This window comes from Hyperoodon ampullatus (genome assembly GCF_949752795.1).
Source record: "Hyperoodon ampullatus genome assembly, chromosome: 10".
Classification (NCBI taxonomy): Eukaryota; Metazoa; Chordata; class Mammalia; order Artiodactyla; family Ziphiidae; genus Hyperoodon; species Hyperoodon ampullatus.
This window is the reverse complement of record NC_136923.1, coordinates 32517303-32531929: the sequence shown is the minus strand read 5'-3', so window position 1 is coordinate 32531929 and position 14627 is coordinate 32517303. Positions and strand designations below refer to the sequence as shown.

Genomic DNA, 14627 nt, shown 5'->3' with positions numbered 1-14627 from the left:
AAGAGCTGGTACTTTTAAAAGATAAACAAAATTGATAAACCTTTAACCAGACTCATTAAGAAAAAAAAAAAGAGGGCCAAATAAATAAGATCAGAAATGAAAGAGAAGTTACAACTGACACCACTGAAATATAAATGATCATAAGAGATTACACAAACAATATACACCACTAAAATAGACAACCTAGAAAAAAATTAATAAATTCCTAGAAATGTAAAATCTTCCAAGACTGAATTAGGAAGAAACAGAAAATACGAATAGACTGATTACCAGGAATGAAATTGAATTAATAATAAAAAATGCCTAACAAACAAAAGTCCAGGCCAGATGGCTTCACAGGTGAATTCTATCAAACAATTAAAGAAGGATTGCCTTTCCTGAAACTATTCCAAAACATTTGCTGAGAAAGAAATGCTTCCAAACTCATACTACAAGATCAGCACCACCTGGATACCAAAATGAAAGACAACACAAAAAAAGAAAATTATAGGCGAACATCACTGATGAACATAGATGCAAAAATCCTCAACAAAATATTAGCAAACTGAATTCAACAATTAATTAAAAGAATCATACATCATGATCAAGTGGGATTTATCCCAAGGATGCATAGATGGTTCAATATCTGCAAATCAATCAATGTGATACACCATATTAAAGAATAAAAATCATATGATTATCTCAATAAATGCAGAAAAAGCTTTTGACAAAATTCGACATCTTTTTATAATAAAAACTCTCAACAAAGTGGGTATAGAGGGATCATACCTCAACATATTAAAGGTCATATGACAGGCCCACAGATAACATCATACTCAATGGTGAAGAGCTGAAAACATTTCCTCTAAGTTCAGGAACAAGACAAGGCTGCTCCTTCTCACTGCTTTTATTCAACATAGTATTGGAGGTCCTAGCCTCAGCAATCAGACAAGAAAAAGAAATAAAAGGAATCCAAATTGGAACAGAAGGAATAAAACTGTCACTATTTGCAGATGACATGATAATGACATAGAAAATCCTAAACATGCCACCAATAAACTACTAGAACTCATCAATGAATTCAGTAAAGTTACAGGATACCAAATTAACATACAGAAATAGGTTGCATTTCCATACACTAACAATGAACTATCAGGAAGAGAATCTAAGAAAATAATCCCACTTACGATCATATAAAATCCCTGAGAATAAGTCTAATTAAGGAGGTAAAAGACCTGGGTTCATAAAACTACAAGACACTGAGAAAAGAAATTGAAGATAACAAAAACAGATGGAAAGATATACCATGCTCATAGATTGGAAGAATTAATATTGTTTAAATAACTATACTCCCCAAGGCAATCTAGATTTAATGCAATTCCTATTAAAATACCAACAGCATTTTTTCACAGAACTAGAACAAATAATTCTAAAATTTATATGAAAATACAAAAGATCCTGAAGAGCCAAAACAATCTTGAGAAGGAAGAAAAAAGCTGAAGGTATAAGGGTTTCCCTGGTGGCACGGTGGTTAAGAATCTGCCTGCCAATGCAGGGGACATGAGTTCAAGCCCTGGTCTAGGAAAATCCCACATGCTGTGGAGAAACTAAGCCCATGTGCCACAATTCCTGAAGCCCGCATGCCTAGAGCCTGTGCTCCCCAACAAGAGAAGCCACGGCAATGAGAAGTACACACACTGCAATGAAGAGTAACCCCTGCTTGCTGCAACTAGAGAAAGCCTGCATGCAGCAACGAAGACCAAAAAAAACCCGCAGCCAAAAATACAAAAAAAAAAAAAAAAAAAGCTGAAGGTATCATGCTCCCTGATTTCAAACTATACTACAATGATACAGTAATCAAAACAATATTATACTGGCACAAAAACAGACAACATAGATCAACGGATCAGAATAGAGAGCCCAGAAATAAACCCACACACTTCTGATCAATTAATCTATATTTAATAAGCGACTTGTATCTAGAATATATAAAGAATTTGTACAACTGAATAAAAAGAGATAAATAACCCAATTTAAAAATGGGCAAAGGATCTGAACACACACTTCTCCATAGAAAACACAGAAATGGCCAATATGCATATGAAAAGATGCTCAGCATCATTAGTTATCAGGTAAATGCAAATCAAAACCACAATGAGACACCTCTTCACACACATTGGGATGGCCATAATCAAAAAGATGGACAGGGCTTCCCTGGTGGCACAGTGGTTGAGAGTCCGCCTGCTGATGCAGGGGACACAGGTTCGTGCCCCGGTCCAGAGGGATCCCACATGCCACGGAGAGGCTGGGCCCGTGAGCCATGGTTGCTGCGCCTGCGTGTCCGGAGCCTGTGCTCCACAATGGGAGAGGCCACAACAGTGAGAGGCCCGTGTACCACACACACACAAAAAAACTCAAAATGGATTAAAGACCTAAATGTAAGACTGGACACTATAAAACTCTTAGAGGAAAACATAGGAAAAACACTCTTTGACATAAATAACAGCAAGATCTTTTTTGATCCACTTCTTAGAGTAATGGAAATAAAAATAAAAATAAACAAATGGGACCTAATGAAACTTAAAAGCTTTTGCACAGCAAAGTAAACTATAAACAAGATGAAAAAGCAACCCTCAGAATGGGAGAAAATATTTGCAAACGAATCAACGGACAAAGGATTAATCTCCAAAATATATAAACAGCTCATTCAGCTCAATATTAAAAAAACAAACAACCTAATCAAAAAATGGGTAGAAGACCTAAACTGACATTTCTCCAAAGAAGACATACAGATGGCCAAGAGGCATATGAAAAGGTGTGTAACATCACTAATTATTAGAGCAACGCAAATCAAAACTACAATGAGGTATCGCCTCACACCAGTCAGAATGGCCATCAGCAGAAAATCTACAAACAATAAATGCTGCAGAGGGTGTGGAGAAAAGGGAACCCTCTTGCACTGTTGGTGGGAATGTAAATTGATACAGCCACTATGGAGAACAGTGTCAAAGTTCCTTAAAAACCTAAAAATAGAATTACCATATGACCCAGCAACCCCACTAGTGGGCATATACCCTGAGAAAACCATAATTCAAAAAGACACATGCACCCCAATGTTCATTGCAGCACTATTTACAATAGCCAGGACATGGAAGCAACCTAAATGCCCATCGACAGACAAATGGATAAAGAAGATGTGGTACATATATACAATGGAATATTACTCAGCCATAAAAGGAATGAAATTGGGTCATTTGTAGAGACGTGGATGGACCTAGAGACTATCATACAGAGTGAAGTAAGTCAGAAAGCGAAAAACAAATATCGTATATTAACACATATATGTGGATTCTAGAAAAATGGTACAAATGAACTGGTTTGCAAGGCAGAAATAGAGACAGAGATGTAGAGAACAAACGTATGGACACCAAGGGGGGGAAGGGGGAGTGGTGGGATGATGGGAGATTGGGATTGACATATATACACTAATATGTATAAAATAGATAAGTAATAAGAACCTGCTATATAAACAAATAAAATAAAATAAAATAATTTTAAAAAGAAAGCAAACAACCAACATTACCCAGCACTGACTTTGTTTCCAGTATCATATTATAGAGCACTGTTTCCCCCATTTGGGGTTTTACAGCAGATGTTAATAAAAATTATTTAAAAACTTGGGGAAAAAGAGGGAGGTGGTATGTCCTTTCAATGCCATATGGGGTACAGGGACACCTAAGGAAAATTTAACTGCTTAAAGAGTGTATTTTGTTCAACTCACTGTTTACTACTTAAAGTCCCAGACTGAGAAATTACATGTTAACTTGTAGATTTGACCAGTAGAAATGCAAGTAATTTCTGTCTAATAAGAAGGATAACTCCAAATGTTAGTTTATTGTCCTGTATGACATTAACCAGCCTTATATCAATACTAGCAATCTTTTGCCAACATTCCTTTACTAAATTATCTATAAATACTCAGCCCCTCAAATGCTCTTTGAACCAGCCTTACCACCTTAGTGGTTCTCCCATTAATTAATAAATAGAATAAAATATTTGACATGTGTTCATTTTTATTTTTGTATGACAGTCACGTTTTCATTTTTTTGTAAATAATAAGGTAAATTTTTTATAATTGGAGAACCATAGACTTAAGTTTACTCTAGTTGCTATATATATTTTTTTTAATTAATTAATTAATTTATTTATTTTTGGCTGCGTTGGGTCTTTGCTGCTGTGGTGGTACGCAGGCCCCTCACTGCAGTGGCTTCTTTTGTTGTGGAGCATGGGCTCTAGGCAGCAGGCTCAGTAGTTGCGGTGCACAGGCCCACCTGCTCCGCATGTGGGATCCCCCCGGACCCGGGCTTGAACCCACGTCCTCCGCACTGGCAGGCGGACTCCCAACCACTGTGCCACCAGGGAAGTCCCTAGTCGCTATATTTTAAATAGATAATGGGGTAGGGGTTGGGGCAAAGGTAGAAGCAGCGAGTCCCAACAGGAACTTTTTGTAGAAATCCATGTAAAAGAAGATGTAAGTTGGACCAGATTGGTGTCCCTGGGAAAAATGAATTTTGAGTTTGCCATGTGTATTGGACATCCAAGGGAAGATTACAAGTAGGAAGTTATAGATATGAATCTTGGGTTTGGAAGAAAGGTCTGGATTGGAGTTAAACATTTGGGAGTTGCTAGCATATAGATGGTATTTAAAGTCACCTATATTTTTGATGCGATTGATGAAATCATCAAGACAGTGAGGGTAGAGAAAGAAAAGGACCAATGACTTAGCCCTAAGACTTTCCAACATTAAGAGGCTAAAAAGAATAAGAAGAGAATAGCAAGGATGGGAATACCCTGGCAGTCCAGTGGTTAGGACTCTGTGCTTCCATTGCAGAGGGCATGGGTTCTATCCCTGGTCAGGGAACTAAGATTCCACATGCTGCGGCCAAAAATAAAGGAAAGAAAAGAAAAGAAAATAGCAAGGAAAAAATTTAGTGATATTACTAGTGGTATGGGACAATTTGTTTATCTTCCATCTCAAGATGACTTTCAGAGTACATGATGACGCACTGCTATGAAGATAGGAATAATGGATGGTGCTGATAAGAAAGGAAAGGAGGAATATCATTTAGATAAATTAAAAAATGACCAAAGGCTTAAATGTCAACAATAAACTATAACTAAATCCCTAACTAGGCTGATTAAGAAAAAAGAGAGAAAATTAAAATTATTAATATTTGGAATGAAAAAGGAGTTATCCCTATAGATTCCACCAACATTAAAAGATAATAAATAAATATTATGAGCAACTTTATGGCAATAAATTTAACAACTTTAGAAAATGGAAAAATTCCTTGAAAAATACAATTTACCAAAATTGACACAAAATTAACACAAATCTGAATATTCCTATATCTATTTTAAAATTAAAACTGTTTTCAAAATCCTTCCCACGAAGCTCCAGGTCAATGGTTTCACTAGCAAACGTTTCTCTAAAATATTTAAGAAAGAGATAATAACAATTTTATACAAAACTCTTTTGGAAAATAGAGATAAAACTTCCCATTTGTTTCATAACGCCAACATAATCCTGATAGCAAAACCTGACAAAGATATTACAAGAAAAGAAAATTAAGACCAACATCGCTTCTGAACATAATCTCAAAAATCTTCAATAAAATATTAACATACTATTAATATTAACATACAAAGCCTAATCTCCCTAGTCCTGTTTCTAGGACTAGAAATCAGTAAGAAAAAGACCATTGATTTCAATTTAAAAAATAGATAAGAAGACCAAATAGTTCACAGGCAAAGAAATACAAAATATTCTTAAATATATTAATTTAGGCTTAACATTTTATGTAATAAGAAAAATGAAATTCTTCTAGCAGATTAACAAACACCCAAGTTTGATGATATTCTGTTGTCAAGGTTGGTGAGAGTACATACTGGTAAAACTCATACAGAAGGTAATTCAACTGTAGATTTTAACCTGGAATTTATTCTTTGGCAATTTACCTTACACTCACACCTTCACACACAGAAATTTTACACCAATATATAATATTTATAGGTGTAAAAAAGAATGAAAACACTCTATATACAATAAGAAAAGGTCTCCAAGATAAATTAAAACGAAGGGGGGAAATAATATAAACGGTATGTTATTTTTTTTCAGTATGCTATTTTTATGTAAAAAGATGGAAGGATTAGGGCTTCCCTGGTGGCGCAGTGGTTGGGAGTCCGCCTGCCGATGCAGGGGACACGGGTTTGTGCCCCGGTCCGGGAGGATCCCGTGTGCCGCGGAGCGGCTGGGCCCGTGAGCCGTGGCCGCTGAGCCTGTGCGTCCGGAGCCTGTGCTCCTCAGCGGAAGAGGCCGCAACGGTGAGAGGCCCGCATACCGCAAAAAAAAAAAAGGGAAAAAAAAAAAAGATGGAAGGATTAGAACATATATTCACATTGTTATACATGTAAAAAAACTCTGAAGTATACAACAGAAAGTAGTAACATTGATAACCTAATAACAGGTGAGAAACACAGCAAGGAGACCGTTCAGGTATATCTTTTTATATTTTTAAACCATGCAAATTTATTAAATATTGAAAAAAATTTTAAGTAGTTACTTTAAAAAAATTTTCAGGCAGCTCATAGTATAGCTGAGAGTGCTAGACACAGACAGAAACAATGTTGAAAAACAGAGTTTGCACTCTGAGCATGCCGACAGTGGAAACTTGGCACTACCACTAGAACCACTGCCAGTACTGCCTTGGGAACTTAGATGTATTATTTACTGTCACAAAAACTGTTATTATCCCCTATTTATAAATGAGGTGACTGAGGCATGAGACGTTAAATATCTTGCACAAGTGGCATATTGCCATTACCAAGCGCAGAATTGTGATATAAACCTAGGTAGTGTGACTCCAAACCTTTCTCAGCTAATTGGTATCCTGGGTTGCTGCCCATAGTATAGGCTAACTTGTTTATTCTAGTCATTTTTTACCCTCTTCAAATCATTGTAACTGGTCATTACAGTCTTTTCTATTTGTTAAGTATTGTTCTATGAAGGGATTGATTTCGATGACATCATCAGGAAAGAATGAAGCGTGTATTGAGAAATAGGTCAAGTTTTCTGGATTCAGCTTTGGTTTTGCTTTCCAGTTTTTCCATTTCTCTTCACTAGCACTTGATGCAAACAACTCTACCAGGGCTTTTAAAAATGTCATTAAATGTGTTTATACCTTAATAACTTTTATCTGCTCCATTACTGCAGTGCACATAGTAATAGTAGGATTCTCTTTTGGTTCTTCTTCAAGTTTCTCTTCTCCCAGAGATCGTCTTTTTGCTGCCTTTCTTTTTTCTTGTAATTCCTTCTTTTGCTTTGTTTGGAAAAATTTCAGAGTCTTAAAAATTTCTCGGGAAAATTCATCTACATCAGCTTCCATGCTTTCCCCATTAAGGTCCAAAAACCCTCCATCCATCCACCTGAATTGAAAGAAAAAGTAATATTAAACTCAGAGGGGCTTCCCTCATGGCACAGTGGTTAGGAATCTGCCTGCCAATGCAGGGGACACGGGTTTGATCCCTGCTCCAGTAAGATCCCACATGCTATGGAGCAATTAAGCCTGTGCGCCACAACTACTGAGTCTGTGCTCTAGAGCCCGCGAGCCACAATTACTGAGTCTGTGCTCTAGAGCCCATGAGCCACAACTACTGAAGCCCACACGCCTAGAGCCCATGCTCCACAACAAGAGAAGCTGCTGCAATGAGAAGCCCGCACATCACAACGAAGAGTAGCCCCCGCTCACTGCAACTAGAAAAAGCCCACGTGTAGCAATGAAGACCCAACACGGTAAAAAATAAACAAATAAATAAATAAATTTATTTAAAAAAGACTAAGGAAGAATGATTAAAGACAGAATTAAAATTAAGTGAAAAAATAGAATATTTTAATTAAAAAAATATATTAAACTCAGAGACTTCAGGTGTATGAAAAGGCCTTAGAGATTCTTTAGGCCAGGCCCTTCATTTTATAATAGAAACAACTGAGAACAAGAGCAATTAACAGTTTTTCTCAGTCACACAGATAGAATGATGACAGACAATACTAAAACCACAATTTCAGCTATGCTGCATGCGCAAAAATATGAATCAGACTGTAAACGGACAACTAACAGTATCCAGATAAAATGCTGATTTGACTCCATACTTCTAATTCTTAGTGTCAAATGAATGAGTCAAATGAATTAATTGCATTAAAAAATGAATCAACTCTGGGAAACCCAAGTGAGACTTTAGATATTATATTAGTAAGGCTAGGTGGCGCCTTAACAACATTTGATGCTTCTCCTATATAATATTTGGTTTTTCTTTCAAATGGACATAGATCCTACTTTTAAACACCTAGCCAACAACAACAACAAAAATCAATGTACGTTTTATAAATCTTTTTATATCTTTGCTTAATTCTTTATTACATTACCAGAAATTACCGTTTTTCTGTTCGTTGCCACTTCAAAACTAAATTAAAAAACTTCTGATAGGGCTCAATGTTAACTTTTAATTTATCCAGTTCAGGATATTTTGTCAGTTCCCATCTGAAAAGTTCCTCTTCTTTATTAATAAATTGAACTGCTTCTTCAGATTCCTGAATACGTTTTTGTAGTTGTCTTACATCTGTCACATACTGAAAGCAAATAATTTTTTATTTCAAGAAATACCCAAGAAATGTTATAAAAATAAAATTATATAATACTGCATAGGCTATGTCCTTGCATTTATATAGCAACTTTAAACATCAACTTCACAACATTACCACGACACAAAGCAAAAGGTATGGTTATGTCTATCTTACAAATAGAAAACTAAATCACAAAAAAGATTACATAATTAGCAGCAGTCGTAGGCCTAAGAGTCAGGCCTCTGTTTGCCTTAGTAAGCACAGGTTTTTCTATATTATAGAAACATGTCCTGTATTAATCTACCAGCCTGCCATAGCTACTGTCTATATTTATCAGACCTGCTGCATGTGGTCCAGTTCTGCAAATTCTGCAAACTCTTCCATGCGGCGTGATTCCTTTTCTATTTCCAAAATCAGTTTCTCTCTCTTTTCTATTAGCTCATTTTCTTTTTTATGTTTAGCATTCTCAAGGAGCTTTAAAAAAAATTAATCATGTTAACTATTTTGTTACAAAGCAAAGAATTATCAAATCAGAAATCTGAATGCTTTATACAGTAACAAAAAACATCAGCGAAGTAAAAATAAAACATTGTACAAAAATAAAACATTGACTGATATAAAAATGAAAAGAATAATAAACCACAAAACCACACAGAAAAACTTTCCTATATCTCCGAAGTGACTGTAACAATTCTTACTTATTAAATAGATACTTTAACTATTTAACAGATTCTGGGAAAATAATAAAAGCTACCATATATTGAGCACTTGTTATGTCAAGATTTATTAAACACTCTACCTATATTACCACAAGTATTAGTATCCTCATTTCAGAGGTAAAGAAATTTAAGCATATAGAGGTTAAGAGGCATGTCCAATGTCACAAACTCATAAAAGTCAAAATCTGGATTAGAACTCTGGCTTATCTAACTGAAGTCCATGCTTTTCATTACTACTATACCATCTCACTTCCCAGTTTAGGAGAAACTAGTTTACATTAGGACTTTTTCAAAATCTGAACTATATTCAGTCTTATATAAAATCCTGAATCTGCTACTTCTTCCTGGGAAAGTTACTTAACTTCTCTGAAACTCATTTTTCTCATCTATGAAATGGGGAAAATAGGAGCACTTGGGATTTTTGTGAGTATTAAATGATTTAATAGCACAGAGCTTACAATTATTATTATTAATTTGTAAATAGTTCTGACTTTTTAAATGTCAGTCCCACTTTTTACAACCTTGTGGGTTAAGCCTAAGCCTGCAGGGCCATAAATGTGGCTAATCCCAAAATCATACTGACACATGAAGATACTTTTTAAAGGCAGATGGCAAGTATGTATGAAAATTAAATGAACATTGTGCTTAAAATATCATAATACAAAAATACATATTGAAAAATATATTCACCTCATCATTTTCATCAAAGATGGGATTAATTTTCCAAGGCCACGTAAGGACAGCTGAATTTAAAGCTAAGTCTTCTGGAGGAAATAGAAATACATCTAAAAAGTAACTCATCCGGCGTTTGGATTCCTACAGAAGAAACTCCAGATATATTAAACCATATAAAAAATCTAAAGCATTATGAAAAAGAGAACCAATAACAATTTCTAATATTCTTTCAAATTTCAATTTGACTCAGATTATTAACTGATATTTCATATTACCCAAACCACATGGGTATTTCAATAACTGTAGGGTTATTTATTTGGCTTCATACCACAAAATTGCAGATTTTTATACCAGAAATAAAGCTTTTTAGAAGTTTTCACTTGCAGTTGACTTAACAGAAAGGTACTCTTGAGTCTCCATGTAGATGACTGAAAATGATGATGAAATATGCAGCTTTTGTTCAGCAACACTTTAAATTTTTTTCTTTTAAAAGATTTTACATTTTTTATTCTTATGTATTTAATTTTTGAATCTTTGTTGACAAAGATTTTAGCATCTTTTATTTTGTTTTGCACCTTCAGTGACAGTACCACTTTTTTTGCCTACCATTATCATACAGCAATTGTCTAGAAAGAGTTTAGGGGTGAATGGCAAAACCAAAACAAAACAAAAACCCTTAAAACCAATAATAGATTTACCTGAATAGAGAAGTTGAATATCTTTACCCTCTATAGCTTACATATTTGCTGTATATATATATAATATATATAATATGCAGAATGCATCATATATGTATTATGTTGCATGTAGAAATTAACCTAATAAAACCTGATTCATGTAATCAATTATATTAATAGATTAAAGGAGAAAAAGCATAAGATCACCCCAATAGATGCAAAAAAAAAAGATAAAATTCAACATGCATTCACAGTAATGTTTTTCACTTAATTTTTATTGGAGTATAGTTGATTAATAATATTTTGTTAGTTTCTGCTGTACAGCAAAGTGAATCAGTTATACATATACATATATCCACTCTTGTTTAGATCCAATTCCCATATAGGTCATTACAGAGTACTGAGTAGAGTTCCCTGTGCTATACAGTAGGTTCTTATTAGTTATCTATTTTATACATAGTAGTGTGCATATGTCAATCCCAATCTCCCAATGTATCCTCCCCACCCTCCCATAGAAGAGAATTTACTAATCTGATAAGGGAACCTATAAAAAACCTACAGCAAATTTCATACTTAATAGTGAAATATTGAAGCCTTTCCCTTTGAGATTGGGATCAAGATGACTTCTATTCAACATTGTACTAAAGATCCTAACCAGTCCATTGTAGCAAAGAAAATAAAATTTTGGAAATGTGTAATGTTTGATAAGGACAAAACCAAAACTGTCATTAACTACTAGTTATAAAATAGTATATGTAGATATTCCAAAAAAAATCTTCGGATAAACTGTTAAAATTAAAAAGAAAAAAAAACATACAAATTTTAAAGTTAAGATATTTAAATAAAAATTTTTTAATTAAGAAAAAATTTAGTGATAGCTATTACTTTGTATATAAAATAAATTTTATATTATATTATAGTCAAAGTATAAAATAAATATCCATAAGTTCATATAAATAAATGATTGAATAAATTAATAAGCAGGGGAGAAGAAACAAGTCTCCTATGCAGAATAATTCCAAATAAATAATGTAGCTACTCTACTCTAAAGGAGGAAAGCACAATTCCCCGGTTCTTAAGTGTGGATGCATACAGTGACTTCCTTCCAAAGAAGACAGTATGGAAAAGGGGAGAAAAGAGTGGAGAGACATGATAAACACTACTTCTGCCTGGTGATCAAGCTCAACATCAAATGCCATGTTAATATGTATCCTTGAGATGATGTGATGAAAATGGCACTTTTCCTTTGTGATTCTCCTCCAAAAAACCGACTACCCCGTTCTAATCATGAGAAAAATATCAGACAAATTCCTACTTCTCAAAACTATCAAGCACATCAAAAGCAAGGAAAATCTAAGAAACTCTCAGAGCCAAGAGAAGCCTAAGGATACATGACAACTAGATACAATGTGGTATCTCAGATGAGTTCCTGAGATAGAAAAAGGGCTTTCAGTAAAAACTAAAGAAATCTGAATAAACTATGGACTTTAGTTAATAATATATCAATATTGGTTTATTAATTATAACAAATGTACCATATTAGTGTAAGATGTTAATAATGAGAAAATTGAGTGTGTGAGGATGTGTTTGTAATATGGGAACTCTCTGTACTATCTACTTGGTTTTTTGTAAATCTAAAACTATTTTTTTAAAGTCTATTAATATAAGTTAACTGTATTTTTGTATTCAAGTAACCAAGATAAGATGAAAAATTTAAGATATAATTTAATATAACATTAAAAGATATCAAGTACCTGAAAATATAACTAACAAAGGATGTGCACGACCTCTACAGAGAAAATTATAAAATATTAAGAGATGTTAAAGAAGAGGTAAATGAATAAAAGATATATCATGAACTGGAAGACTCCACAGTGTATGTACCGATTCTCTCCATCCGTTTAATGCATTTCTAATCAAAATTCCAACAGATTTTTGCAGAATGTGAAAAACTGATTCTAAAATTTATATTGGAAAGATGTTAATTTCCTACATTTATTATCAATTTTATGCAATCTCAATGAAAATCCCAAAATGTTATTTTATGGGCTGTGATCATCTAATTCTAAAATTTATACGAAAATACTAACAGCCAAGAACAAACAAGAAACTTGATGAAGAACAGAGTGGGAGGACATGCTCTACCGGTAATCAAGAATTATTACTGCAATTACAATTAAGCTGTTGTAATTAAGTCAGTGTGGTATTGATACAAGGATAGACAAAAGGCCAATAGAACAGAATAGAATGTCTTAAAACAGATATGTACATATAGGGACACTTGATATATAATAGAGATGGCACTGCAGAGCAGTGGGGAAAGTATAGTTTCTTCAATAAATAGGTAACTGCTCATGCATATGAAAAAGTAATTAAATAGGACCTCACATCATTCACAGAAATAAAATTCAGGAAGACTGAAAATCTAAACCTGAAAGGCAAAACTAAACAGCTTCCAGAGAAGGACACAAGAAAAAACTCTTGCTGACCCTGGGTAGAAAAGGATTTCTTAAACAAGACACAGAGAGCACTAGCTGTAAAAAAAAAAAAAAAAATTGCTCCATTTGACTACATTAAAATTAAGAACTTCCATTCATCAAAACACCATTAAAAACTGAAATAAATTACAGAGTGAAGGAAAGGATATTTATCAATAATATATTCAGAACTACTACACTGAACTATACTTAAAAATGATAAAGATGGGGCTTCCCTGGTGGCGCAGTGGTTGAGAGTCTGCCTGCCAATGCAGGGGACACGGGTTCGTGCCCCAGTCAGGGAGGATCCCACATGCTGCGGAGCGGCTGGGCCCGTGAGCCATGGCCGCTGAGCCTGCACGTCCGGAGCCTGTGCTCCGCAACGGGAGAGGCCACAACAGTGAGAGGCCTGCGTACAGCAAAAAAAAAAAAAAAAAAAAGGTAAAGATGGTAAACTTTATGTTATGTATATCTTATCACAATTTTTTAAAAAACTACTATAAACCAATTAGAAAAGGACACACAACCCAAAAGAAAAATAGGTAAAAGACATGTACTGGAGTGAAATACTACACAGCCATAAAAAAGAATGAAATTTTTCCATTTGTAACAATATGGATGGACTTGGAGGGTATTATGCTAAGTAAAATAGACAGAAAGAAAGCCAGATAGAGAAAGAAAAATACTGAATGATATCACTTATATGTGGAATCTAAAAAATACAACAAACTAGTGGATATAACAAAAAAAGGAACAGATTCACAGATTTAGAGAATAAACCAGTGGTTACCAGTGGGGAGGGGGGAGGGGGAGAGCATTATAGGGGTATGGGATTAAGAGGTACAAACTATTATGCATAAAATAAGCCACAAGGATATATTGTACAACACAGGAAATAGAGCCAATATTTTATAATAACTATAAATGGAACATAACCTTTAAAAATTGTGCATCACTATATTGTACACCTGTAACTTATATAATATTGTACATCAACTATACTTCAATTTTAAATATAAATATATAGATAAATAAAAATTTAAAAATAAAATTTTCTTTTAATTTTTTAAAAAAACAAATACTAGTATTTCACAAAAGAGGAGCTCCAAACGGTCAATAAGCATATGAAAAGTGTTCAGTTCATTTGTTTTCAGGAAAATGCAAATTACAAATACAGTAACCTCCACCCAACAGACTGGCAAAATTTTAAATATCTCACAATAGCAGCTATGGATAAGGATATAAAACAACAGGACTCTTAAACACTGCTGATAGGAGTATAAAATTGAAACTACTTTAGAAAAGAGTTTTGCCTTAGCTAGTAAAGGTGAAAATAAGTATATCTTATAACACCTGGAAGAAATGCATGAATATACGCACCAGCGTACACATACAGAAATGTTCCCAGAAGCATTGCTTT

The 14627-nt window shown here is 34.2% G+C and overlaps 1 protein-coding gene across 1 annotated transcript in view; it reads right to left on the bottom strand.

Moving 5' to 3' along the window:
- DNAH12 (dynein axonemal heavy chain 12) overlaps positions 1 to 14627 on the bottom strand; it is a gene marked incomplete at its 3' end in the record, with an annotated part of 226000 nt that overhangs the window by 147267 nt on the left and 64106 nt on the right. The window contains exons 14-17 of the mRNA XM_079713687.1: positions 10069 to 10194; positions 8999 to 9133; positions 8472 to 8665; positions 7221 to 7464 (exon numbers count right to left, since the gene is read on the bottom strand). Coding sequence (XP_079569813.1) covers positions 7221 to 7464; positions 8472 to 8665; positions 8999 to 9133; positions 10069 to 10194 — 699 coding nt within the window. The remainder of the gene's footprint in view (positions 1 to 7220; positions 7465 to 8471; positions 8666 to 8998; positions 9134 to 10068; positions 10195 to 14627) is intronic.